This window comes from Cervus elaphus, chromosome 6, assembly GCF_910594005.1.
Source record: "Cervus elaphus chromosome 6, mCerEla1.1, whole genome shotgun sequence".
NCBI classification, from domain to species: domain Eukaryota; kingdom Metazoa; phylum Chordata; class Mammalia; order Artiodactyla; family Cervidae; genus Cervus; species Cervus elaphus.
The window spans coordinates 19,368,368-19,393,715 of NC_057820.1; the positions used below are offsets into that span (position 1 = coordinate 19,368,368).

Below are 25,348 nucleotides of genomic sequence, written 5' to 3' on the forward strand. Positions count from 1 at the left end.
AAGAGTGCTCCACACTCCCCTCCTCAGATGCATTCACTCAGCAGCAGGGCCACTGCCTTCCATGCACCCCGAGTTCCCAAGCACCCCTGCCTCTAGCACAGTCCTCTCGACCAGCAACCCAGCTTCTCGACCAAGCTGGGTCATCACTGTCCACGTGGGACTTGACACTGGTCAATGACCGTTTAGCATTAGACCTCTTACCAAGATCACCACCGAGCAAGTTTTGTCCGTAAGCATCTATTTGCAGTTTCCTTTAGAAACCTGTTTCATTTCGCATGGCTCCCCATGGAAACCTTCTTTATGAAGGCGAAGTGTTTCCAGTGCCCAGCTCCGCTCCCAACCTGGAGTGTACAATGCAAGAAGTCAGATTACTCACCTCGGGAAACATCCGTCAGAAACAAGATGTTGTTGGTTGAACAGCCGATGCTGCTGGCAATCTTTCGGTAACTCTCACTCTCCACCTTGTGTCCAATCTTGGTATCAAAGTGACCATCCACAAGCTGAACGCACAGGAGGGGAAAGAAGGATGCTATGAGCACATGTGCAACCCAGCCCCTCTGGTTCTCATCCCTTTTCTTTGAAATAACCATCATAGTCACTTCATCCACTCAAGAAATATTCCCTGTAGGTCTACTTCATAGAGAACTTTGTGGAGGCTATAAAAAATAAAGTAAGATTTTATAGAAATAAACATCTGGAAGAAGGAAACTACTGATCCAATGTATATAAGATCATTCTGTAATCTTTTCAGCTTTCTTTCATTTTCAATTTTATATCCAAAGTCTTTTACATATATATGCCCTATTTTCTACCATTACAATACTATATGCACTCAAACTACTTATGGACTAGGTTTTACCTCTGATGAAAAGGTTCTCCACATTGTCCTTTTGATGCCACCATGAACGGATTTCTCTAACCTGCCTCATTACTAAGCTGTTATCTTACTTCCAAGAAACTTTGATTTTCTAAATTAAACATTTTGAAATTCTATCCAACCCAATATTTTATCTAGCATTTTTGAGTAGTAATAGTGGCAGCCTTCCCAGGTAGCTCACTGGTAAAGAATCCACCTGCCAATGCAGGAACTGCAGGTTCGATCCCTGGGTCAGAAAGATCCCCTGGATGAGGAAATGGCAACCTGCTCCAGTATTCTTGCCCGGGAAGTCCCATGGACAGAAAAGCCTGGTGGGCTACAGTCCATGGTGTTACAAAGAGTTGGACACGACTGAGCACACATACACATTATATAATGTGATCTCTTGAATATTTTCAGAACTTTTCACAAACTAAAAATAAGCCTAACTAAAAACACTCAAACTAAAAACAATCACTCAAAGAAATTAAGGTATATTAATATTATGATTTTTAAAGTTAAGAATGGTTTTGCATATTTTCTTTCTCAAGTCTGTCTCACAATGAGCAAGTGGAGAATAAAGTATTCATTACTGAACCTAGCAGGTAATTATTACATCCTGTCTCCTATCACCTGATTGTTTTATCAGAGATAGCAGAAAAGAAGCTTAAATCTGTATTCAGAGGAGAATAGTTACCAAACAATGAAAGGGTTTTATCAATGAAAGCATTTTATTTAATATTTGATTTAGAATTAAGATGAAAAGAAGGAAAGTAAAATGAGACTGTGACAGTCTCCAACCAAACCTTTCTCTGTGTATGCTAAAGGGTCAATAAATATTTATTTTTAAAAAATAGTTAGTTCAGTAAACTATTGTGCTACATTAAGTTTGGCCTGTATTCAATTACTCAGCATTTTTTCTCTTTTCCAATGACCATCCTATCCACCAGGGGGCGCAGGGACAGTGGGACAGAAAAGCTAGCCAGACTTTTCTCAGGTACAAGAAGTGTTCAAAGATGGCCTTAAGTTATTTTGTGCAATAACATGGCCAGTTCTCTTCGAGAAGAATGAGGATTCTGCTAAAATAAAATCTGTCTCCAAAGTACCAGAAACAAAGGAAACTGCCGTGTCCTCTCAGGCACTCAAGAAGTCTGTGTGTCCTTTTCTGAGACCCAGGTTCCATCCCTGGGTCAGGAAGATCCCCTGGCGAAGGAAATGGCAACCCACTCCAGTATTTCCTTCCTGGAAATCCCATGGACAGAGGAGTCTGGCGGGCTGCCCCACATGGGGTAGCCAGAGTTGGGCACGACTTAGCGAGTAAACCACCACCACGAAGTTATGCGCCACTACTGTACATCTTACCTGATACCTTCAACAACCAAAAGAAGCCATCAGTTTCCCTTCCTTTAGGCTGACAATTTTCTAATACTGACAAGATAGCTGGTTGACAAGCTAACTCATGTCTTATTCAGCTGTGATAAATGTGTGTGTGTGGATGGATATATAGGTAGGTCAATCTATATACATATATAAATAAGTATATATAGCTAGTTTCAATACTACGGTCAACAGAATCACTTAGGGTGGATATTTTAAAATGCACATGCGTGACCCTCACCCCAGACCTGCTGATTCAAGATGTGCTACCAAGCGGGGCCCAGGGATCTACATTCTTAACAAACTTCTCAAGTTCCTTATGGGCAGCAAAGTATAACAACTTCTTACAAAGTGGTGCAAACTCTGGAACTATGGCTACAGTTCACCCTTCCATAATGTAATCCCCATTTTTTCCACTTTTTTCAACTCGCACATATGTAAAGGCAATTACCTGAATGCTGACTTAGTTTATAACTGTAGCACTCACAGTCACTATTTTATGCTTTGAGAGTGTCCAAAAAACAAAGTAATCGGCAACCTACCTCAAGAATATCTCCCTCTGTAGAATGCCCAAATAATAGTTTCTGTGCTTCCACGCTCCCTGAAGAATAGACATACACCTTCATCCCAGCCTCCCGCCACTTCCTGACGGCCGGAACCACGTCTTCAAAGAACCTAGAGGGAAGAGCACGGAGGTAAAATGCGGGAAAAGGTTATTCCAGCCAGACGAAAACCAGCCACACAGCTGTCACGAGCTTCTCTATTTGTGGACAAATGGACACCAGGGAAAGCACCTCCATGAGGCTGAGAGCTCCTGCAAAGGTCATGAGCGTGTCCCCAGCGTGCCATCGTCACAGCAGGTTAGGAGCAGTTTCAGGGGAGAGGGGAAGGGTTTTTGACACACAGCCACCCTAATGACAGTAAAAAGTGATTACGGACAAAGAGATAAAATAAGAAAGCAATTTTTTGAAGTCCTAAGGAATTCCAAAAAGCAAACAACAGTAATACTGCACTGCTGTGTAATCTTTAATTAGTTCATGACTAGAAAAGGTTATGTCCAGAGTGCCTTAATAAGAAAGCATGGAAATGCTTTTAGAAAGATCTGTATTCAAACAACTAAAAAAATGCTGGAGGAGTCTTCTGCTGGATGAAACACAACTCAATATATTACACAAATTGAAGGAAAGGGATCGACAATTTAGTTAAAAACCAGTTCACAAAAAAAAAAACCAAAAAAAAAACCAGTTCACATAACTGTGAGTTACTTCCTATGTTACTTTTCACTCAGAGGCAGGATTATTCTATGTTGAATCTACAGACTGATACTGCTCCAAAGCAGGGCTTAGAAGTCTAAGATGATTTACTTCAAGCCCTTGGTTTTACAATTAAGGAACGAAGACTATGAGAGGGCAGGGCTGACTCCTGTGACATGGTCTCCTGGCTCCACTCCTCTGGGTGTTTTACAGTGTGAACTAACTGATATTGATTTTCACATCACTGGCCTAGCCTGAAATTCTCAAGCATCCTTAAAAGGTAGAAGCCCCCTTGTAAAGCACCTAAAAGGAATAGCATCTCAATCGACAGAAGAAAGAAATATAAGCAGCTAGTAAGTCTTGGGTCTCAGGCTTTACATCAGGCAATGCCCTAGAATCCTAATAGATGTGACTTACTAAGACTCTCTTAGCAATACAGGACTCACGAGTCTCCTTTGGCAGGAGGGCTCAGACCCCAAGGTCTGTGGAAAAGTGCGGACACTGAGTAAGCCCACAGTGGCGGGTGCATCATTTCACAACATCGTTCCTTCTCCAACAGAGCGGAAGCAGGTGATCTAACAGTCCTGGGAAGCACCCAACGGTGCCATCACTCACACCCTAAGGATCAGGTATTGACTGAGCTCAAGGAAGTCGCCGTTTTCTACGGCTGGGGTTAAAAGTTTCCAACCATCACACCAAGCCAGATATAGGCCTGGGCAACTTAGCTGGGTGAACTAAATTTATCCCAGCTTTGAAAAAACAAAATAACACACTCACTTGTTGGAGTAAATAGAAGGATGATTTTAGCTACTTTACAAATCGTGCAACTAGCACCGGAGAGAGAAAAGCAGTGGAAAATGCATGTGCTTCAGGGGGCGGGTGAAGGGTTGAGTCACTTGAGGGGCTACGTACTCTGCTTTCATGTGCCCCGCCTTGAACGCCGCCCTCCACATGTGGCCCTGCAGCTGCTTCAGCGCCGTGGTCTTCCGGTCCAGCGACATCTGCCAGTACACGTTATCCACCACGGCCTGGATCATCCACTGCGGGTCGTCCGCCCCATTACCAGAGGCTGCCGGGATCGGAACAGCCCCATCCAGGTGGGAGTCCTCTTCAGCCTTTAAGTCAACAACAACACGAAATCTGTCAAGAGATCCCTTAAATGATACCTGAAAACCAGCAGACCCAACTTTCTCCAACTACCGTGAGCTCCGAGCCCTGTCACAAATTAAAGTATCCTATACTTTGGGACTGAAATGAATGATTCCTAAAAAATAGTGGATTATAATTCGTAAGTTTACAACAGCTTTCCTGTATCACTAAAGCTGAAACTTAAACAGAGAGGCATGTTGTGAGAAGAAAGAGCATAAAATGATAAAATGTTATAATAAGACCTGGTTTGTTGATTCACTTACCAGGATCAAACTTACTAGGATCAAACCAGGGCTTCAGTTAAATCTGATCATTTTCTCTGCACTATATCTAACTGAGGAAGAAATCAAGAAAATCTTAGTTTATGCTTGGAATTCAATGAAAAGAAACTAGTGAAGCAATGCCTGGGGTTGGTTCACATAGTCTCCTGCAATCAGCCTACATCTTGCAAAACCCTAATAGCTATTGAGCCTGTGACAATGTGTATGCCCAACCCCTAAAGATGCAATGATTCACATACTACAATGGGGGAATACATATGTATGTTTCCACAACAAGAGTTGAGACACCAAAAAAGGTGAAGAGGGGAATGTTTCAGACTGACCCTGAGTTATCTGGAAAATTTAACAAACCCAAATGCCCCATGCCCCAAAGGCTGTGACTCTCTTCAATCCGAACTCCTGAAAGAACTTACAGAGCCTCCCACACTGTCTGATGTAGAAAATTAACTCTAAAAGGACTGCCAGAGAGCGTGCTCTGCACAGCATGTAAGACCTTTGCCAGTGAAGCAATTTTAATAAGAAAAACAACAGAACAGCAGCTCCACAGAGCACAGTCGTGGGGTCAGAGCAGGACAGAGCATGTGCAACTAAAGGCAGGTATAAAGACTGGGCGGAGGGGCATTCCTGGTGGCTCAGTGGCAAAGAATCCGCCTGCCAACGCAGGAGGCACAGGTTCGATCCCTGGCCCAGGAGGATCCCACATGCCACAGAGTAACTAAGCCTGTGAGCCACAACTACTGAGCCTGTGCTCTGGAGTCTGGGAAGCACGACGACTGAAGCCCACGCACCTTAAAACCCAAGCTCTGCAGCAAGAGAAGCCACTGCAGTGAGAAGCTCTTGCACCACAGGAGAGTAGCCCCTGCTCACCGCAACTAGAGAAAAGCCCGCGTAGCAATGAAGACCCACTGCAGGCAAAAAATAAAATAAATAATAAATAAAATTTTTTTAAATTAAAAAAAAAAAAGAAGACTGGGCCGAGAGTGAGCTGGCCTGAGAGGTGCGGGCCCAGGAGTTCTTTGGCCAGGCAGCAGGGCCTTATGCCGTGGGGAGGAGACAGTGGAGAATGAGGTTAAGACGTGTAGTCACAAAGAGACATTCATGAAAAATGTGATGAAATGGCCCAAGACCTTTCTACATTCCACCCAGAAATGACTTAGTTTTATAAATACATGATATCTGCATGCAATTGAAACAGCTTCAGAAAGAGGCAACTGTAGAGACAATAAACTGCCATGATCTGGCCATTTAATTACATGGATTCCTAAGCAGGCAAGTCACGGCAACTTTCACGCCCTGTGAATCTAGAGCACTTATTTTAAAATAAGCCCAGAGCATATTCTAAGCCTTCAGGCATCCGCAGCTCTAACACCCTTGGGAATGTAGAAGCAAGGGAACAGAAACATCCCAACCTGTTTCCTCAAAAGACTGACATCCTGTTGGCACTCCTCTTCTTCCCAATGTGTCTGCAGATACTCTTTAACATTTTCTTTGATGTAAGGAAATAAAATGTCCTAGATAGAAGTGCAAAAGAAAAAAACAAGCATTAGCTTTTAGTTGTTTGCATGAGATCAAGTTCTTTAAAAATCACACCTCAGCTAATTCTAGCAAACAAGACACTGAAAGTTTCATTGAAAATATGAAAACTGTTGCTCTGGATATGAGTTAAAGACAGAGAAACGAACTAGATCAAGAGTCAGCACCTACAGCCCATGTGCCAAATTCAATCTCCTCTCGTTTTTATAAACGAAGTTGTATTGGAATATGGCCACACTCACTAGTTCACAGGGTGTCTGTGGCCACTTTGGGGTCACAATGCGAAGGTGAATACTTGTAACCAAGACCATATGGCCCTCAAATTTCAACATTTAGTATTTAGTCCTTTATAGAAAAAGTCAGCCGACTCCTAAACCAGATGGCTAGACCACGTGTCCGTGAGGGTGGGGATCAAGACTATCCAGTTTACACTAAGCACCTGGGACCTCGACATAACAAATATCTGCTGACAGAATGATGTCCACATATAACAAACATTTTAAAAATACCTGATCATCATGATTCCTGTTCGAAAATCAGAATACCTACAGAATATCCTAGGTATTCTTTTTTTAATTTTAATTGGGATATACTTGCTTTACAATGTTGTTAGTTTCTTCTGTACAACAAAGTCAATCAGTCATATGCATACATATATCCCTTCCCTCTTGGACTTTCTTTTTACTCCTCCATCCCATCCATCCTATTCTGATGTGCAAAACAATTCAGAAATAACCTGTCAGTAACCCATGCACTGGGAACATGATTTCTCTTAGGTCAAAATTTTTATATTTACTTGCAATTGTAGCATATGTGTCTTTTCAAATCCAGTGTGACACATTCAATAAAAACTGAGTGTCAACTATATGCCAAGTGGGGCTTCCCAAATGGCGCTAGTGGTAAAGAACCCGCGTGTCAATGCAGGAGACATGAAACATGAGTTCAATCCCTGGGTAGGGAAGATCCCCCAGAGGAAGGCATGGCAACCCACTCCAGTACTATTGCCTAGAGAATCCCACGGACAGAGGAGCCTGGCAGGCTACAATCCATAGGGTCACACAGAGTCGGACACAACTGAAGTGACTTAGCATGCACGCATATGCTAAGATAGGCTAGTGGGCCTTGGAGACGGGGACTGAAAAGATAAACAAGTCACAATCCCTTTTTATTTTTTCCACAATCCCTTTTCTCAATAAGTTTCTCAAGAATCTAGTTGGGGGGTGGGGGGGATGGTGATAAAATGATGCAGTCACTCTATAAAGGAGTCTGGCAGTTTCTTTAAAAGTTCAGCAGCTTATGATATGACTCAATGATTCCATTCAATGTTCCATCCTAAGAGAAATGAAAACTATTCACAAAGACTTGGATGTGAATGTGTCATGAAAAAGTAAAAGTGTTAGTCACTCAGGCGTGTCTGACTCTTTGTGATTCCATGGACTATAGCCACCGGGCTCCTCTGTCCATGGCATTCTCCAGGCAAGAATATTGGAGTGGGTAGCCATTCCCTTTTGCAGGGAATCTTCCCGACCCAGGGATGAAACCTGGCTCTCCTGCATTGCGGGAAGATTCTTTACCATTCAAGCTACCAGGAAATGAGTCATACTAGTGAAAAAGTGGAAACAATCCAAATGGCCATCAACTGGCAAATGGGTGAACAGAAAATTCATACAACAGAATACTGATACATGCTACTGCATGGATGAACCTCAGAAACATCATGCTAAGTAAGAGAAATCGGACACATAACCATATAAGATATGATCCCATTTATAATGAAATGACAAAAAAGGAAAATATCTAAAACAGATACTAAATTGGCGGTTACACTGGAGTGAGAAGCATGCAAATAGCCACAGATGGGGTCGTGAAACTTCCTCAACTATACTGATACATTACCTCCAGGTGTAATAACTCTCTTTTCTCATCTGGAAGTTAACCCAGGTTTGCTCACAGAAATTTTGGAAAATACAGAAATGTATAAAATACAAATCATGATAATCTCATGATCATCTTTCTTTAGAGAATTTTTTAAATAAATAAATCAGAGACTTCTCTGGTTGTCTAGTGGCTAATGCTATGCTCTCGATGCAGGGGGCCCGGATGAGATTCCAGGTCAGGGAATTAGATTCCACATGTCGCAACTAAGACCCAACGCAGCCAAGTGAATAGATATGAAAAATAAAAATACTACTTTAAAAAAATTAGTGAGGTGGGTGGGGGAACTATAATGCAGCGCAATGGGTGAGACAAGAGTATGAACAGAATGCTTGGCAGACCCAGGGAGTAATGGGCCTGCAACAGTTTTAGCAAGGATCAGCCTGAAGAAAAAGGAAAGGAACAGATGCCGTGAATGTAGACATCAGATAGACAATTCAGACAAGGGCTTACATTTCAAAGCAAAGTCTATAATCAAGTTGAATCCAAGAAGTCTGCTTATTTAAACTGACTTACTCATTTATTCAAACATGTCCTGAATGCCCAGCCCAGGGGCAGGCCCTTGCATAAAGGCTGAGGATATAATTGTGAGCAAAACCTACACATGATCCCAAATCTCAAGGAGCCAAGTAGCAGAAATAGAACATTATAAAGATGGTATTTTAATAAACTGTACAAACGAGAGGTACAATATTAAGGCATAAAATAGGAAAGTCTGACCTGGGAGGGAGGTCAGAAAAGGCGTCACTGGAGAAGTGACCACAGAACTGAGATCTAAAGCAATGATTCTCAAAGTGAAATTCAGGAGTCCTGGGGGTCTTGAGAACCCTTTCAGGGGGCTCCACAAGGTCAAACTATTTTCATAAAAATACTAAGATTATTTGCCTTTTCCACTTTACTCTTTCCCGAGTGTACAAGAGAGTCTTCCAGAGTCAACAGAATGAGTAATGCTATGAGAGACCCAATGTAGATGAGAATCCAGCCATCTTCCAGCCAGCTTATAAAATGCTAAACACTGTCTAAACTAGTCTTCCAGCCACATTTTCTGAAACAAACAAAAGAAACATTTTTCATAAAATTATATTATTGGGGCTTTCCACTAGTGGTAAAGAACCCACCTGACAATGTAGGAGATGTAAGAGATGCGAGTTTGATCCCTGGGTTGGGAAGATCCCCTGGAGGAGGGCATGGCAACCCACTCTGGTACCCTTGCCTGGACAAGCCCATGGACAGAGGAGCCTAGCAAGTCCATAGGGTCGCACAGAGTCAGACACAACTTAGCACACACATGCATATTATTTATTAATGTTAACAAAGCAAAGGGGTTTATTGTTTAAAATGAATAAATATTTTAAAATTTGTTTCAATTGCTAATATGGTAAATATTGATCAGTATAGCCCACATAAGTTCTTTGGGGCCGCAGTAATTTTTTAAAAATATTTATTATTTGGCTGCGTTGGGTCTCAGTTTTGGGTCTCGGGCTTTCCCTGAAGCATATAAGATTGCAGTTCCCCGATCAGGGCTTGAACTCACGTCCCCTGCATTGGAAGGTGGAATCTTAACCACTGGACCACCAGGGAAGTTGGGTCCTCAGTAAATTTTAAGTGTACAAAGAAATCTTGAGAATAAGAGGTCTGAGAACCACCAAAAGGAGATAGACCTAACCTGGAGAAGACAAGAGGAGAGAATTCCACACAGAAAGAACAGTGTGGGTAGGAAAAGGCTCCAGGAGGGTCGTCACCTGATTGAAGCCGGGTGTTTTCAAACGTTTCAAATGTTTCTGGGGATGTGCAGAGGCCCTGAAGAAAAGCAATCCTCGTCCCTGCAAAGCGGGCTCACTTACTGTAAAATAAGAACGGGCTCCAATTCATGAAGCACCAGCACGTGCCATTACAGGGTCATTGTGCCCGACAGAACGGCTGGCTTCTGTGGATTAGTGCTAGCTAGTACCAGCCCACCCCCCAGCTCCATGCTGAAAACCACTGATCTGTGTTCGTCTCCCTTCCTTCCCTTCCCACTTCCTCCTTATTACTTCTAGATCATGAGATTTCTAACTAGTAACACTATTACAAGAGAGTAAACACGGGCAAAAAGAGAAGAAAGAGGCTGGTTGTGGGGCGGGGGGGGTGGGGGGGGTGGGGGGGGGTGGAGGATGGGCAAAATAGATGGAGAGAATTAAGAGGCACAAACTTCCAGTTATAAAATAAATAATGGGAATGTACTGAATAGCATAGGAAATACAGTCAATATTAATGTAATAACTCTGTATGGTGACAGATGGAAACTAATCATGGTGATCATTTTGTAATGTAGAGAAATATTAAATCACTACGTTGTACACCTAAAACTGATTTAATATTTTAAGTTTGTGATTCTTCAATTGAAAAACAAAAAAAGGAAGCTGGCAGACAACTTATTTCATTTCCTACTAACAGGCCCAAGGGATGACATGATTAGGACATAGCTAACAGATTGTTACGAACAAAATCATGGGTTTTTTTTTTTTGGTGTGCATAGAATTTTTCTGACTCAAACAAGGCTTGGCTCCATAATCAGAACTTTTTTTTAACATTTCAGAAGATTCAACTCTAAGTTCAACTTAAATTGCACTCCCAAAAGAAAATATACAACACAAGAAAATTATTACAGATTTTTTTTTTTAATGGTAGGACTCTTCATACTATGTTATTCAAATTTCACCTGCCCCAGTAAAAACAAAGAAATCATTCAGTTTGCTTGTTCTCATGTGGCATTCCAGTAGCACTCAGCAGATTCTGAAGCATACAAACTGTGTGATCAGGCAAAATTTTCAGCATATTTGACATAAAAGTTTTGTTTAAGCTCAATAAAAACTTTCTTGATCTTAAAGGAAAACAAGCTAAGATTGATAGCTTTCTTTTTCTGCAAGAGATTCCTTTTACTGTACTGATATATCTCTTAAAAAATTTTTTTTTATTGACATATAGTTGATTTACAATGCTGTGTTGGGTTTTCTTCTCGGCCACACCCTGTGGCATGTGGGATCTTAGCTCCCCATCCAGGGATCAAACCTGTACCCCCTGCGCTGGAAGGCAGAGTCCTAACCACTGGAACACCAGGGAAAGTGTTAGTCGCTCAGGCATATCCAACTCTTTGCGACCCCATGGACTGTAGCCCGCCAGGCTCCTCTGTCCATGGACTTCTCCAGGCAAGAACACTGGAGTGGGCAGCCATTTCATTCTCCAGGGGATCTTCCTGACCCAGGGATTGAACCCGTGTTTCCTGCATTGGTAGGTTTACCCTTTCCCATACATTTCTGATTTTCTTTAAATAGTCAAGTTTTCCCAGGATGTTCCTCCTCATTGCCTTCCTTTCTCTGGCTTAGCATCTCTCCTACACTCATGCACCACGGCAGGACTGTAAACCAGCCCCTACTTGAGAGAGTGCTATCTGAGAAGATGTAGCAGAAGGAAGGTGCACATACACAGCTCTTCCTCTCCTAGGCAGACATACCTGTGCAGAGAGGAAAGCAAAAAAAGTGCTTCCTTGTCACCCTGTCACACTGGGGAGGCTGAAAGTTAACAGAAACATCCTAAATCATCATCAGCTAGAGAATATAAGGGCATATTCACACTCTCACACTCTAAAACATTAGTTAGCAGTTAACAATGAATGTACTAAAATTTTATTTATCAAAAAAAAATTGTATTTATCAATATGAACAGAAACTCTAGCATATGAATAAAATTAATACAAAATGAGATGTACCAAGGGCTTCAGGTATAGCTGTCATGTTTTATTTCTTTAAGATCTGCAATAAATATCATATGAGAGTTTAGTTAGCTTTGTGGTTGGTGTGCAGTTACGACATTAGTCTTTATCCTTGCTTCTTTTAAATGTATTGAAACAAACCAACTCTGATCCCTCATGCTACACCTTTCTCATCTGGTCCTTCTCCAGCATCCTGCCTCCAACATTCCTCAACTTCTAAGCAACTGAAAATACTCCCCATGGAAAATTTTTGGTCAGATTCAGGGCCACTCAGAGCTGAAGTCCTCAAAAACTTTTTAAACACATACAGTGCTATACTCTTTGTGTGCCACAAAATCGAATTTCCTATATCCAGCTTTATTGGTACCAAGAACCACTCAAGAGCCTGTTGATCCTGAGAGCAGGTACAGACTCTGGGCAGTAGGCCACGCCAGGGTTCCACCTCTTTCTTTCACTAACTGTGTTCGAGTAACTTATCCTCTTTGAGCCTATTTTCTCATCTGCTAAATGGCGATGATAATACCAAGCAAAGTCACTGCGGTCACTAGAGGTAATTAGATAGACGAAAACACCCAGTTCCTTACCACTAATTATATACTTCAGCATAAACATTTAAACACAGCAAGATCACCTTTCCCCCAATTTAGCGACAAATGATAGCACAGAAGTCCCCAGAGAACAAATCACAAAGATAACCAATTCATTCCTTCAACATCTACTGAGGACTTACTGAGTGCCACACGTTTCTAATTATATATATTTTTATTTACTTCTTGGCTGCTCGGCATGTGGGATCTCAGTTTCCAGATCAGGGATCGAAGCCGGACCCTCTGTAGTGGAAGCGCAAAGTCCCAACCACTGAACCACCAGGGAAGTGCCACCAGACATTTCTGATAGTGGAGAGATAGACCACAGACCTTATCCTCGGAGAACAGAAATAAACACAGAAATAAAAGGTCCAGATTTCAAGCAATTCTGTTTAGGAGAAGCTTCAGAAATTAGAATCTACTTTGAAACTTCTGATCATCCAACTTGCCTCTTTCCTCTACACGTAAAACTCCCCTCTGCACTGTCTGTCTGCACACAAAGGGAGGCAATGAAGTTAGAACTCAGGGTAACTGGAACTGGGAGGTTAGCAGACTGAAGTCTATTTTAGTGTGAGTGTTACTGCACAACATAAAACTACATGGGCAAAATAACTAAACTGTGAAGATTTTATCCATTCTTTCAACATCCTTACTATCATGCAAAACTAATAAAATGCCTTCAAGATGCTTATTGTTATTTTTTTATTTTTAAGATCCTTATTTTTAAAAGCCAACAATTACAGTCTGATAGGTACTATGGTACCAAACTGTTGTTGTTGTTCAGTCACCCAGTCGTGTCTAACTCTTTGTGACCCCATTGACTGCAGCATGCCAGGCCTCCCCGTCCCTCACCATCTTCTGAGGTTTGGCCAAGTTCATGTCCATTGCATTGGTGATGCCAACCAGCCATCTCATCCTCTGATGCTCTCTTCTCCTTCTGCCCTCAATCTTTTCCGGCATCAGCGACTTTTCCAATGAGTCGACAGTTCCCATCAGATGGTCAAAACACTGGAGCTTCAGCTTCAGCATCAGTCCTTCCAACAAGTATTCAGAGTTGATTTCCCTTAAGATTGACTGGTTTGATCTCCTTGCTGTCCAAGGGACTTGCAGGAGTCTTCTCCAGCACCACATTTCAAAGGCCTTAATTCTTTGGCATTCTGCCTTTTTTAGGGTTCAGGTCTCATAACCATACATCACCACTGGGAAGACCACAACCTTGATTATATGGACCTTTGTCACCAGAGTAATGTCTCTGCTTTTCAACACACTGTCTAGGTCTGTCATAGCTTTCCTGCCAAGAAGCAATCATCTTCTGACTTCATGGTTGTAGTCACCATCTGCAATGATTTCAGAGCCAGAAAGAGGAAATCTGTCATTACTTCCACCTATTCCCCTTCTATTTGCTTGAAGTAATGGGGCCAGATACCATGATCTTAGATTTTTAACTAATATTTAATTTTAAGCTGGCTCTTTCACCCTCATCAAGAGGCTCTTTAGTTCCTCTTCGCTTTCTGCCAATAGAGCGGTGTCATCCACATATCTGAGGTTGTTGATGCTTCTCCTGCCTATCTTGATTCCAGCTTGTAACTCATCCAGCCTGGCATTTCTCATGACGTGCTCAGAGGTTAAACAAACAGGGTGACAGCTGACAGCTGACTTTCCTCAATCTTGAACCAATCAGCTGTTCCATACAGGGTTCTAGCTGTTGCTTCTTGACCCGCACACAGGTTTCTCAGGAGACAGGTAAGATGGAGGAGGAGGATGAAATGGAGGAGGAGGGAATGGCAAATCATTCCATCATACTTGCCACGAGAACCTCATGAACTGTATAAAAGGACAAAAAGATACGACACCGAAAGATGAGTCCCCCAGGTTGGAAAGTGTTCAATATGCTACTGGGGAACAGCAGAGAACTACTAACAGCCCCAGAAAGAATGAAACGTCTGGGTCAAAGCGGAAATGACGCTCAGCTGTGGATGTATGTGGTGAAGAAAATAAAATCCGATGCTGCAAAGAACAGTACTGCGTGGGAACCTGGAATGTTAGGTCCATGAATCAAGGTAAATTGGACATTGTCAAGCAGGAGATGGTAAGAATAAACACTGGCATCTTTGAAATCAGTGAACTAAAACTGGACAGGAATGGGCGAATTTAACTCAGATGACCACTACATCTACTACTGTGGGCAGGAATCCCACAGAGTAAACAGAGTAGCCCTCGTAGTAAGAGTCCGAAACGCAGTGCTCAGGTGCGCCCTCAAAAACGACGGAGTGATCTTGGTTCATGTCTAAGGCGAGTCATTAAACATCACAGTAATTCCAGTCTATGCCCCAAACACCGATGCTGAAGAAGCTGAAGTTGATTGGTTCTATGAAGACCCAGAAGACCTCCTAGAACTAACACCAAAAAATGTCATATTCATCACTGGGGACTGGAATACAAAAGCAGGAAATCAAGAGGTACCTGGAGTAACTGGCAAGTTACTTCAAGGCAAGTTTGGCCTTGGAGAACAAAACGGTACCAAATTAGAATGTTCTAAAAACAAATTTTTTAAAGCTGGTAGTAGGACTTCCCTGGTGATCCAGTTAAGACTCTGCTTACACTGCAAGGGGGCATGAGTTCAATCCCTGGTCAAGGAACTAGGATCCCGTAGTGCCATGCAGCATGGCCAAAAAATAATAAAGAAAGAAAGAAATAAAGCTAATGCTTATCACCCAAACCTGCCCATTGAAAATTTTCAGGCTTTAAAAGTAATTCGAGAACAGCAATGATAAATTCTTTAACTTCAGTTATAATCCACTTATAGGCAATTCACAATTCTACCGTATGAAAACAACTGCTGTAATAAACCCAAGATTCTACAAACATGTAAATATTTTTAGTACACCAGGCACCTAAAGGGTTGTTACAGTTTCAGTAGTATGTATGAGGCTTCCCTGGTGGCTCAGCTGGTAAAGAATCCCCCTGCAATGAGGGAGACCTGGGTTCGATCCCTGGGTTGGGAAGATCCCCTGGAGAAGGGAAAGGATACCCACTCCAGTATTCTGACCTGGAGAATTCCATAGACTGTATACTCCATGTGGTCGCAAAGAGTGGGACACGACTGAGCGACTTCCACTTTCATAACAAAAGGGGCTTCCCTGTTGGGTCAGACAGTAAAGAATCTATCTGCAATGCAGGAGACCTGTGTTCAATCCCTGAGTCAGGAAGATCCCCTGAAAGAGGGCATGGCAACCCACTCCAGTATCTTTGTCTGGAGAATCCCATGGACAGAGTAATCTAGCGGGCTACAGTCGATGGGGTCGCAATAAGCTGGACATAACCGAGACACTCACACACACATGACAAAAGGCTATAGAACTAAACAACAGTACCTGTCTTTCAGGGGACTATGATTATTAATAAATTCTACTAAATGCTAGTGGGAGTACTATGCTAGCAGCACTTTATATTACTCTGCACAGCTCAGTGATAGCATTCTGAAATTACTCCATTAAGGGCCACAACATTTCTGAAGATCTAATTAAAGAAATTGCCTCATAAATGTTCAAAAGTCTAGATATGGATTTGCTTTATTGTCAAGTGGTTGTTTTAATGAAAAGGTCATAGAATCAATAAAAATAAAACTGTTGCTATATTTACTCATGTCTCCTCTGAAGAAAATGGGCAATAAAAAGGTAATGGGTGATACTTAAGAGTACTACAGCTATTTAAAGAAACTATTTTAAAAGCTTTCCAAAGGGACCACAGGGTGCAAATGATTTACAATATTTGAGAATTTAACATTTTCCAGCCGGAGAATTAAACATCACAAAGGCAATACTGGTGGACCTATTATTTCTGTATTAATCCCAGAGGATAAAAAACAAAAGAAAATCAAGTGGCTTGATGGGAACCAATCACATTCTCTAAATAAGAAATGAAAAAACAGGGTAATCATAGTTTGGGGACTATCTAAACAGATAAAATGAAACCTAGGAGAACAGGGACATAACAGGTTACAAAGGTTTTCTCTGGGACAAGAGATACCAAGGGAGGGGGAAAACTTTTTTTTTTAACATATCTATTTCTACAATGAAAGAGTACAGTCTTTTTTTAAGTTGATATAATTGATACAAAGCATTATATTAGTCACAGGTATGCAATGTATTGGGCTTCCCATAGCTCAATGGTAAAGAATAGGCCCACCAATGCAAGAGATGCAGGTTCGATCCCTGAGTCAGGAAGATCCTCTGGAGAAGGGAATGGCAAAAACCTACTCCAGTATTCTTGCCTGGAGAATCCCACGGACAGAGGAGCCTGGTGGGCTATACTCCATGAGGTCGCAAGAGTCGGACATGATTTTGTGACTAAACAATGAAGACAACACATTGGTTCAATGTTTGTGTATATTGGGAAATGAGCACCACAGTGAGACTTGTTGACATCCATCACAATTAAGAAAATTTTTTTCTTGTGATGAGACCTTTTAAGATCTACTCTCTTCACAGTCTTCAGGTATACAATACAATATTATTAACTCTAGTCACTATGTTGTATATTACTTCTCCACAACTTACTTACTTTATAACTGGATATTTGCACCTGCTTGAACATTTCTAACAATGAGGAATCTACTACTTCTTGGAGTGGTCCACACCATCCATCAGATAGATTCAACAGTTGTGGTATTAGAATTGCTCCTTAAATATCCTTCCTGAAGACCGTTACTAGGAACTACCAAGAGAAGTTTTGCATCTCTGGCTGCTACAAAGGGTCACCAGGGCTCAGAAATTGTAACTTTACTGTCTATTTTCATGGGTTAAGCAGAAATAATCATTCCCCTTTGAAAGCTGAAGCCTTTAGGAATGAACACTATCTTCATCTGCATTCAAAAAGCATATGCGTGATGCTGTAAGACAAACTTGTCTTCTAAATTCCATTAAGAAGATTAAACTGTAATTAAAGAAATATAAACTATAATCTAATTAACTTCAATGAATCACATCTCACAAGGGAAGGTTATCATTATTCACAAGGACTAGTAGTTGGGATAGGTCTTTAAAAGCAGCAGAGAGAAAGAACATCAGTGTCTCATAAGTTTCCGAGCAGGAGCCCTGACTGGTCCTAGGACAGAGTCCTAGCCCCTGTGAGTGTGCAGGGGAGGGAACTGACATTTACTTCCTTGAATCCACCTACATTGGTGCAAGGTGACCCCCTCTGAATAAATGGAGAAGCTGAGATTCAAAAAGGTTTCACTGCTGGTAGAGTAACTGCTGCTGCTGCTAAGTCACTTCAGTCGTGTCCGACTCTGTGCGACCCCATAGACAGCAGCCCACCAGGCTCCCCCGTCCCTGGGATTCTCCAGGCAAGATCACTGGAGTGGGTTGCCATTTCCTTCTCCAATGCATGAAAATGAAAAGTGAAATGAAGTCGCTCAGTCGTGTCCAACTCTTCACGACCCCATGGACTGCAGCCCACCAGGCTCCTCCATCCATGGGAGTTTCCAGCCAAGAGTACTGGAGCGGGGTGCCATTGCCTTCTCCGCTGGTAGGGTAAAGCCAGGACTAAAACCCAGATCAACTGAAGCCCAATGACTGAGCCTATCCAGCTCTGTGGGTGGATGACCTCGGGGAGCACAACTCACTAGGATCACCCAACCCCCCAGATCCTGATATTTTTTTCCCCACAGAAGTTTCTAATACTGCTTTTCTCAAAGAGATTTGCACTAAGAAAAGAAATGAGAGATTCTGGTTCACCTGGCAGTACTGTAACTGTTCCAATAAACAGGTATAATAAGTAATTATAGTAACAGAGGGAAGAACTGCCAACACTAACAGCCTTCACCGTTCCAGGCACTTCTCCTTCTACCGTCAGTCCTTAGTGATCGCGTCTAATCCATGATTTTAAATGCCATCTGTTGCCGTGGTAAATCACTTCAGTTGTGTCTGATGCTGTGCAACCCATGGACTGCAAGCTGCCAGCTTCCTCCGTCCATGGGATTCTCCAGGCAAGAATACTGGAGTGGGTTGCCATTTCCTCCTCCAGGGGATCTTTCTGACCCAGGCTTCGAACTCGCGTCTCTGTCTCCTGCATTGGCAAGCAGGTTCTTTACCACTTAGTTGTTAGTTCAGTCGCTCAGTCGTGTCTGACTCTTTGCGACCCCATGGACTGCAGCACGCTTCCCTGTCCATCACCAACTCCCGGAGCTTGCTCAAACTCATGTCCATCGCGTCGGTGATGCCATCCAACCACCTCATCCTCTGTCTTTACCGCTAGCACCATCCATATACCCATCTGTTGCCAATGACCCAAGTCCACAGCTTGAACCTGGACCTCTTCCCTGAACTCGACTGATTTTTTCTCAACTACCTTCCCCAAATCTCACTTGGATATCTGAAATTCAAACTCCCGTTTCTAGCCCTTAATCCTGCTCCTCCCACAGTCCCATCCCAGCCAAGTGGCAGCTCCATCCTTCCAAGATGCTCAGGCCGAAAGCCTTAGAGTGCTCTTCGACTCCTCTTGCTCTCACACCCCACATCCCACCAATTCATCAGCAAATGCTGCCAGCCCTTATCTTCAAAACACATCCAGAATCTAATCACTTCTCACCATCTGCCACTGCTCCCAAGCCCTCCAAATCTACTAAATGCATTGATTAATGAATAACCTGAATTACATCATTTCAATCTTCAAAATAACCCTATGAAACAAGAGCTCTTATTTCCTCAATTTCACAAAGGCACATAAAGGTTAAGCATAAACTCAGAAACTATAGTTTATCAATCAGGTCTTTTTTCCTTCTTTGGTTCGAAGAGTCAGATCCCCAGAGCCTGATCTTCTGGTCAAAGGGATCTGATTAGCTTAGACTTACAACGACTTGGTCCCAGCCAAGGCCCAGGGCAGGAGTCAGCCAGCCTCTTGGAGGATGGCAGCACAAACACTAGTCTGACCACGAGCTCCTCTCCGAAATCCCACCCAGGTCCCACTGCCAGGATTCCTACTAGTTTTCAAACTACACGTGTTAGTCTCTTTTTACCCAGTAGCAGCTCCACACTTCTTAGGACTTAAGAAAAGGAACTTGTTGGAAGGTCACATAATGAATCACTGAAAATCAAGTTAAGAAATGAAGCCCTCACGTGCATACCCAGAAGACAAAGAACCCTTTTCTGTATTAAAGAATTCTGTCTTGGAAAAGCAATCCATGTTTTTGAAAGTGGAGTTCCCTGGGAAGGGGCCAACGAGGTTCCAGAAGGGCCTCTGAGGACAATACTACTGACTTTCCATGTGACGGAGGACCGGATACAGCAAGATAAGGGTGGGCTGGCTGCAACCCTTCTTCTGACCCCTACCTCTACCAAAACCGATAATGAAAACTAAATGCTAATAAACGTGAAACTCAAAAGCTGCATACAAAAATAAGCTTTACTGTAAAAAGAATAGCTTTTGTGTGTGTGTGGAGGAGTTACATGGGATGAGCTTTAAGGATAGAAAATTTAAGAACCACAGAGAAGGGAGGTCTTTTCAGAGCTAAACACAGGATATCCTTAAAAAGTTTATCTGAGCAAAAGAAAGGCTTAGCTATCTATGTATTTTCTTTTTTTTTTTTTTCCCCACACCTATGTATTTTCAAAACAGAAGTTATATATTAGAATTGGTACTTTCGGGGAGTTGATCTGACTACATATACTTCAAGAAACTAAGTGACTTTAGGCATAGAAAAAAAAAATCAGAATATTCACCAAACTTTTAATGATTACTGCTAGGTGGTGGGAGCAAAAGCAGCATTCATTCTCTACACTATACTCTTCTGTAATGTCTGCAGTTCATAACAAGCGTGAATTAATTTCTGTGGAAAAATTGGGGGGGGGGGACACTCTTCTATCCTCACATTAACAGATACAAGTTTCCAAAGAATAATGTATTTAGCTCTTTAGATACTTAATTGTTAATAAAATTTATTTTATGGTGTTTAACGTCCATTGTTAACTCATTTCTCTAAAACTCACCAGTTTTAGAAATGCTGGGTCAAAGTTCTAATACTACTCTAGAAACACGACAGTTACATCGCATGCTGTGCAAGTAAGCTAAAACATCACCTTGAGGGGATCTGAAATAGCAAGGATAGCAGTAGTGGGAGCAAACAATGCCAGCCCCTCCCGGGCCCAGTCTGGAAGGCATCGCATCGCCATCAACGAGCATTTGCCGAACGCCGTATGCGCGAGCACTGTGCCAGGCTCTGCTCTCTGCCCTCACGGAGCTCTCAGCACGGCGGGGAGACGGCACCGCAAGGCAGCATCTGCGATGACGGCAAACACACGGCGCTGCAGAGCAGGGAGGGGGGGACTTGGAAATTCCTGCTTAAACCAAAGTCCTCTGAAAGCTGAAGTCGGTATCACCTGTATGTTCCCAAGGCCTAGCACGAGAAATATGCTTTAAACATGTTTTAGGTCAACGGGGACAGGGAACCAAGCTGCACTTGGAGAGGAAAAAGCATGCCATCCCAAGCTGGAGGAACGGCGGCGGCATAAAAGACTGGCACGACCCAAAGGGGCATGATCGGGTATTTACCAAAAAAGGGTAAAGCAACAGAGGAACAGGAAGTTGGAAAACCCGACTCACTCAAGGTGAGGAGCTGAAACTATCTTTGAGCCAACAGGAAACCCAAAAGGATTTTGATGGTGCAAAGACAACCCGTTTATGTACCTGTCTTCCTTACTTGATTCCTTAAGGGTGGCAACTGCATCTTTAAGAATTTTGGTTTCCTGGCAGCGCCTGGCACATGATAGGCATTCAAATAAGGGGATGTGGGGAAAAGGGGGGGAAGACTGATTAGCTGAAAACATTATGCATGTGCCATGCCATGGAAGGTTCTAGAAGAGTAAGAGACCAGAAATTAAGGCTGGAAGTGTTTTCTAATCCCTCTCATGATATACTCAGGCCCAATACAGTGATTCTCCAAAGGTTCCTCCCCTTGTTTCAAGCTGAATCAACAAAAATCCTCTTGTATTCCACCATGAGTATATCTCCCTGTAGGAATCCAGAGCAAGGGGAGGTTTGGGGGAATAGTATTCAAACCAGGAAATCCTGCCATTTCAGTGCAAGCTGTCTGAGAGCAGTCATGTTCTGTGTCTTGTTCTTGACTAGTTTCTGCCCAGGGCCATAGAAGCACAGGTAGAAGTCATCACAGTGAGTTTCAGTACATGTTAGCTCCCCCTTTTCCATACTGACTCCTCACAAGTGCTTTCTGTATCCAGTCTGGTATTTCCTACATTGTAATCAGTGTTTCTACTGGGCTTCGTATTTTTCAAAGTTTTTTTCTACCCCCCAGCTCAAGACTAAGTTATTTATTTAAGCCATCTCCTGCCATAAGCAACAGGACAGAAGATTAACATAATGGTCATCAAGTATAATGGCGGTCACTGGATACAGAAAAGTATACAGGACCTTAAGCTCACCTTCATGGCAAACAGATGGGGAAACAGTGGAAACAGTCAAAAGACTTTATTTTTGGGGGCTCCAAAATCACTGCAGATGGTGACCACAGCCATGAAATTAAAAGACGTTTACTCCTTGGAAGAAAAGTTATGACCAACCTAGACAGCATACTAAAAAGCAGAAACATTATTTTGCCAACAAAGGTCCGTCTAGTCAAGGCTATGGTTTTTCCAGTAGTCATATACGGATGTGAGAGTTGGACTATAAAGAAAGTTGAGCACCAAAGAATTGATGCTTTCAAACTGTGGTGTTGGAGAAGACTCTTGAGAGTCCCTTGGACTGCAGAGAGATCCAACCAGCCCACCCTAAATGAAATCAGTCCTGAATGTTCATTGGAAGGACTGATGTTGAAGCTGAAACTCCAATACTTTGGCCACCTGATGCGAAGAACTGACTCATTTGAAAAGACCCTGATGCTGGAAAGATTGAAGGCAGGAGAAGGGGACGACAGAGGATGATGTGGTTGGATGGCATCACCAACTCAATGGACATGAGTTTCAGTCAGCTCTGGGAGTTGGTGATGAATAGGGAGGCCTGGTGTGCTGCAGTCCATGGGGTCACAAAGAGTAGGACACGAATAAGCGACTGAACTGAACTGAACTGAGGCTCACCTTCTTGTATCCAGGGATCAAAGCTTTTTGTATCTATCTCATTCGATCTTCTTCTCTACTTTGTGAGCATGACAGATCCTACTCCCCCCATTCTTGGAGATGAAAAAGCCTGAATTCCTAGATTGAAGGAACCTAGGAAAAGTGACACAGTTACAGCATCAATAATAAACCACACGCAGGTGGAAAAAGCACCTGCGTGCTGTTTCTTGTGGGCAGTCTTGTAACAGTTTCATACTGAGGGTGGAGTCAGCACCCTATAGTTCTCAATGTTGAGAACATTAGAAATAATAATCCTTATTAAATGGATATTAAACTAAAGTTGGGAGATACTATCAAACAATACAAGCTCTCTTCCTAGAAAGACCATAAAATTAACATAATAGTTTTCATGAGAAAAAAAAAAAAGTCAGCTTCAACATTTCCTCATTATTATCTTCCAAAATATACTGTTAGACTGTAAGACAACATAAGAGTAAATTACAAGTATTATTAAACAATCGACTGTGTGAGCTATTTCTAAAAGCACTTTGGCATAAAATATAGTCCAAAGAAATTTACTAAACAAATGTCAGAAAAGCATACAAACAGGATTCCATTGTTAAACTGAATCAATATCTTTATCATTTTGACTTTCTATGAAATGAGTATCTGCTACTTCAAAAAAAAATACTACTGATAGGATCAAGGATTTGTCTGCTTAATTCAGGTTTTCTAATGGAGAAGATTAAGTTTGAGACATCTTCTTTTCTCTTGGTCTTATTCAAAACACTGCCAAAAATTCTGTACTCTAAGGTAAAACTCCAGTTCCTACGCGGTCTTTACCAACTTCCACACCACCATAGTCCTTAAACACAATCTTAAAAAAAAAAAAAAAAACTCAATTAAAAAAAAAAATGATAATCTCAGGACTTCCCTAGCAGTCCAGTGGTTTGGACTCAGTGTTTCCAATGCAGGGAGTGCAGGCTCTATCCCTGGTTGGGGAACTAAGATCCCAAATGCCACAGAGCAACTAAGCAAGTGCAGCAATTAAGATCTGATACAGCCAAATAAGTACATAAATATTTAAGAAAAAAATAAAAGAAAATTGCTTTGGACTTCCCTGGTGGTCCAGGGGCTAAGACTTCACACTCCCCCTGCTGGAAGCCCAGGTTTGATCCCGGGTCAGGGAAGTGGATCTTGCATGCCGCAACTAAGACCCAGCACAGGCAAACACATAAATAATAAAAAACACTCTGAACTTCCACTGCAGGGGCTGCGGGTTCAATCTCTGGTTGGGGAAGTTCCACAAACAACGGAAAAAAAGTTACTGTTACAGTTCAGTTCCTAGAAGACAATTTGCAAAAGCTGGAGAAGTGGCCACTTGCTTATTGCTTTGTTGTTTACCAGTTTATTTCACTATCTTGCTCTTTTGTCAATTTACTTGACTTCTGAGAGGTTTTGGTTCTGTTAATGACGACAGACCTCCTTTAATTCACCTACACTCTCTTGGTCTGCTCTGTCACCTCCAGTGAGCCATTAGGAAAGAGGGACGCTAACAGACCTTGGCTTCTGTATACAGCCTAACTACTCAGAGTTCAGTCCATGGACTGGCAGCACCAGCATCACCCAGGAACCTGTTCAAAACTCAGCTTCCATTCCATACTATTCAGCCATTAAAAAAAAGAGTGAAATCTTGCCACTTGTGATAACATAGATGGACCTAGAGAGTATTATGCTAAGTGAAACAAGGCAAAAACAAATACCGTCTGATTTCACATAGCTAAAAAACCAAACAAATGCAGGAACATAACAAAACAGAACAGACTCGTAGATAGAATAAACAGGCGGCTGCCAGAAGGGAGGAATCTGGAGAAATTAATGAAATAGGTGAGGGAGATTAAGAGGTACCAACTCCCAATTACAAAATAAATCAGGATGAAATGTACAGCATGAGGACTATAACCACTTATACTGTAGTATGTTTGTACGGTGACAGATGTTAACCAGACATATCATGGTGATCATTTTACAATGTACAGAAATATTGAATCACTATGACACCTGTAACTAACATAGCACTGTAGGTCAATTATACTTCCATTTAAAACACTACAGGATTTCACTGGCGGTCCAGTGGTTAAGACTCCGTACTCCCAATGCAGGGGGTACAGGCTCGATCCCTGGTCAGGGAACTAAGATCCTACATGCCACGTGGCCTGGCAAGAAAAAGAAAAAGAAAACAAACAAACATGTATACACTGGAAGGAAATGCACCAAAGTGCAAATAACACTTATCTCTGGTGGGAAGGGGGTCAGTGTGAATTATGGGTGATTGTCAATTTTTACTTTATGCTTTTACGTATTTCTATTTTCAATGAACATGTACTGCTTGTAAAATTAGAAAACAACAAATGTCACTAAAAATGAAAAAAAAAAAGTACCATTCCAGATCTTCTGAATCAGAAACTACATTTTAGCCAGATCTCTGGATTCTCTGTCTACACATTCAGGCACAGATCTAAGAAGCACAGATATAAAAGGCCACTGGCAAGAGTACTC

At 42.1% G+C, this 25,348-nt stretch overlaps 1 protein-coding gene across 3 annotated transcripts in view; it reads right to left on the minus strand.

Moving 5' to 3' along the window:
• ENOPH1 (enolase-phosphatase 1) overlaps positions 1-25,348 on the minus strand; it is a 35,392-nt gene that overhangs the window by 4,034 nt on the left and 6,010 nt on the right. For all 3 annotated transcript variants that reach the window (XM_043906364.1, XM_043906366.1, XM_043906365.1), the window contains exons 2-5: positions 6,326-6,427; positions 4,399-4,601; positions 2,776-2,908; positions 377-500 (exon numbers count right to left, since the gene is read on the minus strand). In XM_043906364.1, coding sequence (XP_043762299.1) covers positions 377-500; positions 2,776-2,908; positions 4,399-4,601; positions 6,326-6,427 — 562 coding nt within the window. The remainder of the gene's footprint in view (positions 1-376; positions 501-2,775; positions 2,909-4,398; positions 4,602-6,325; positions 6,428-25,348) is intronic.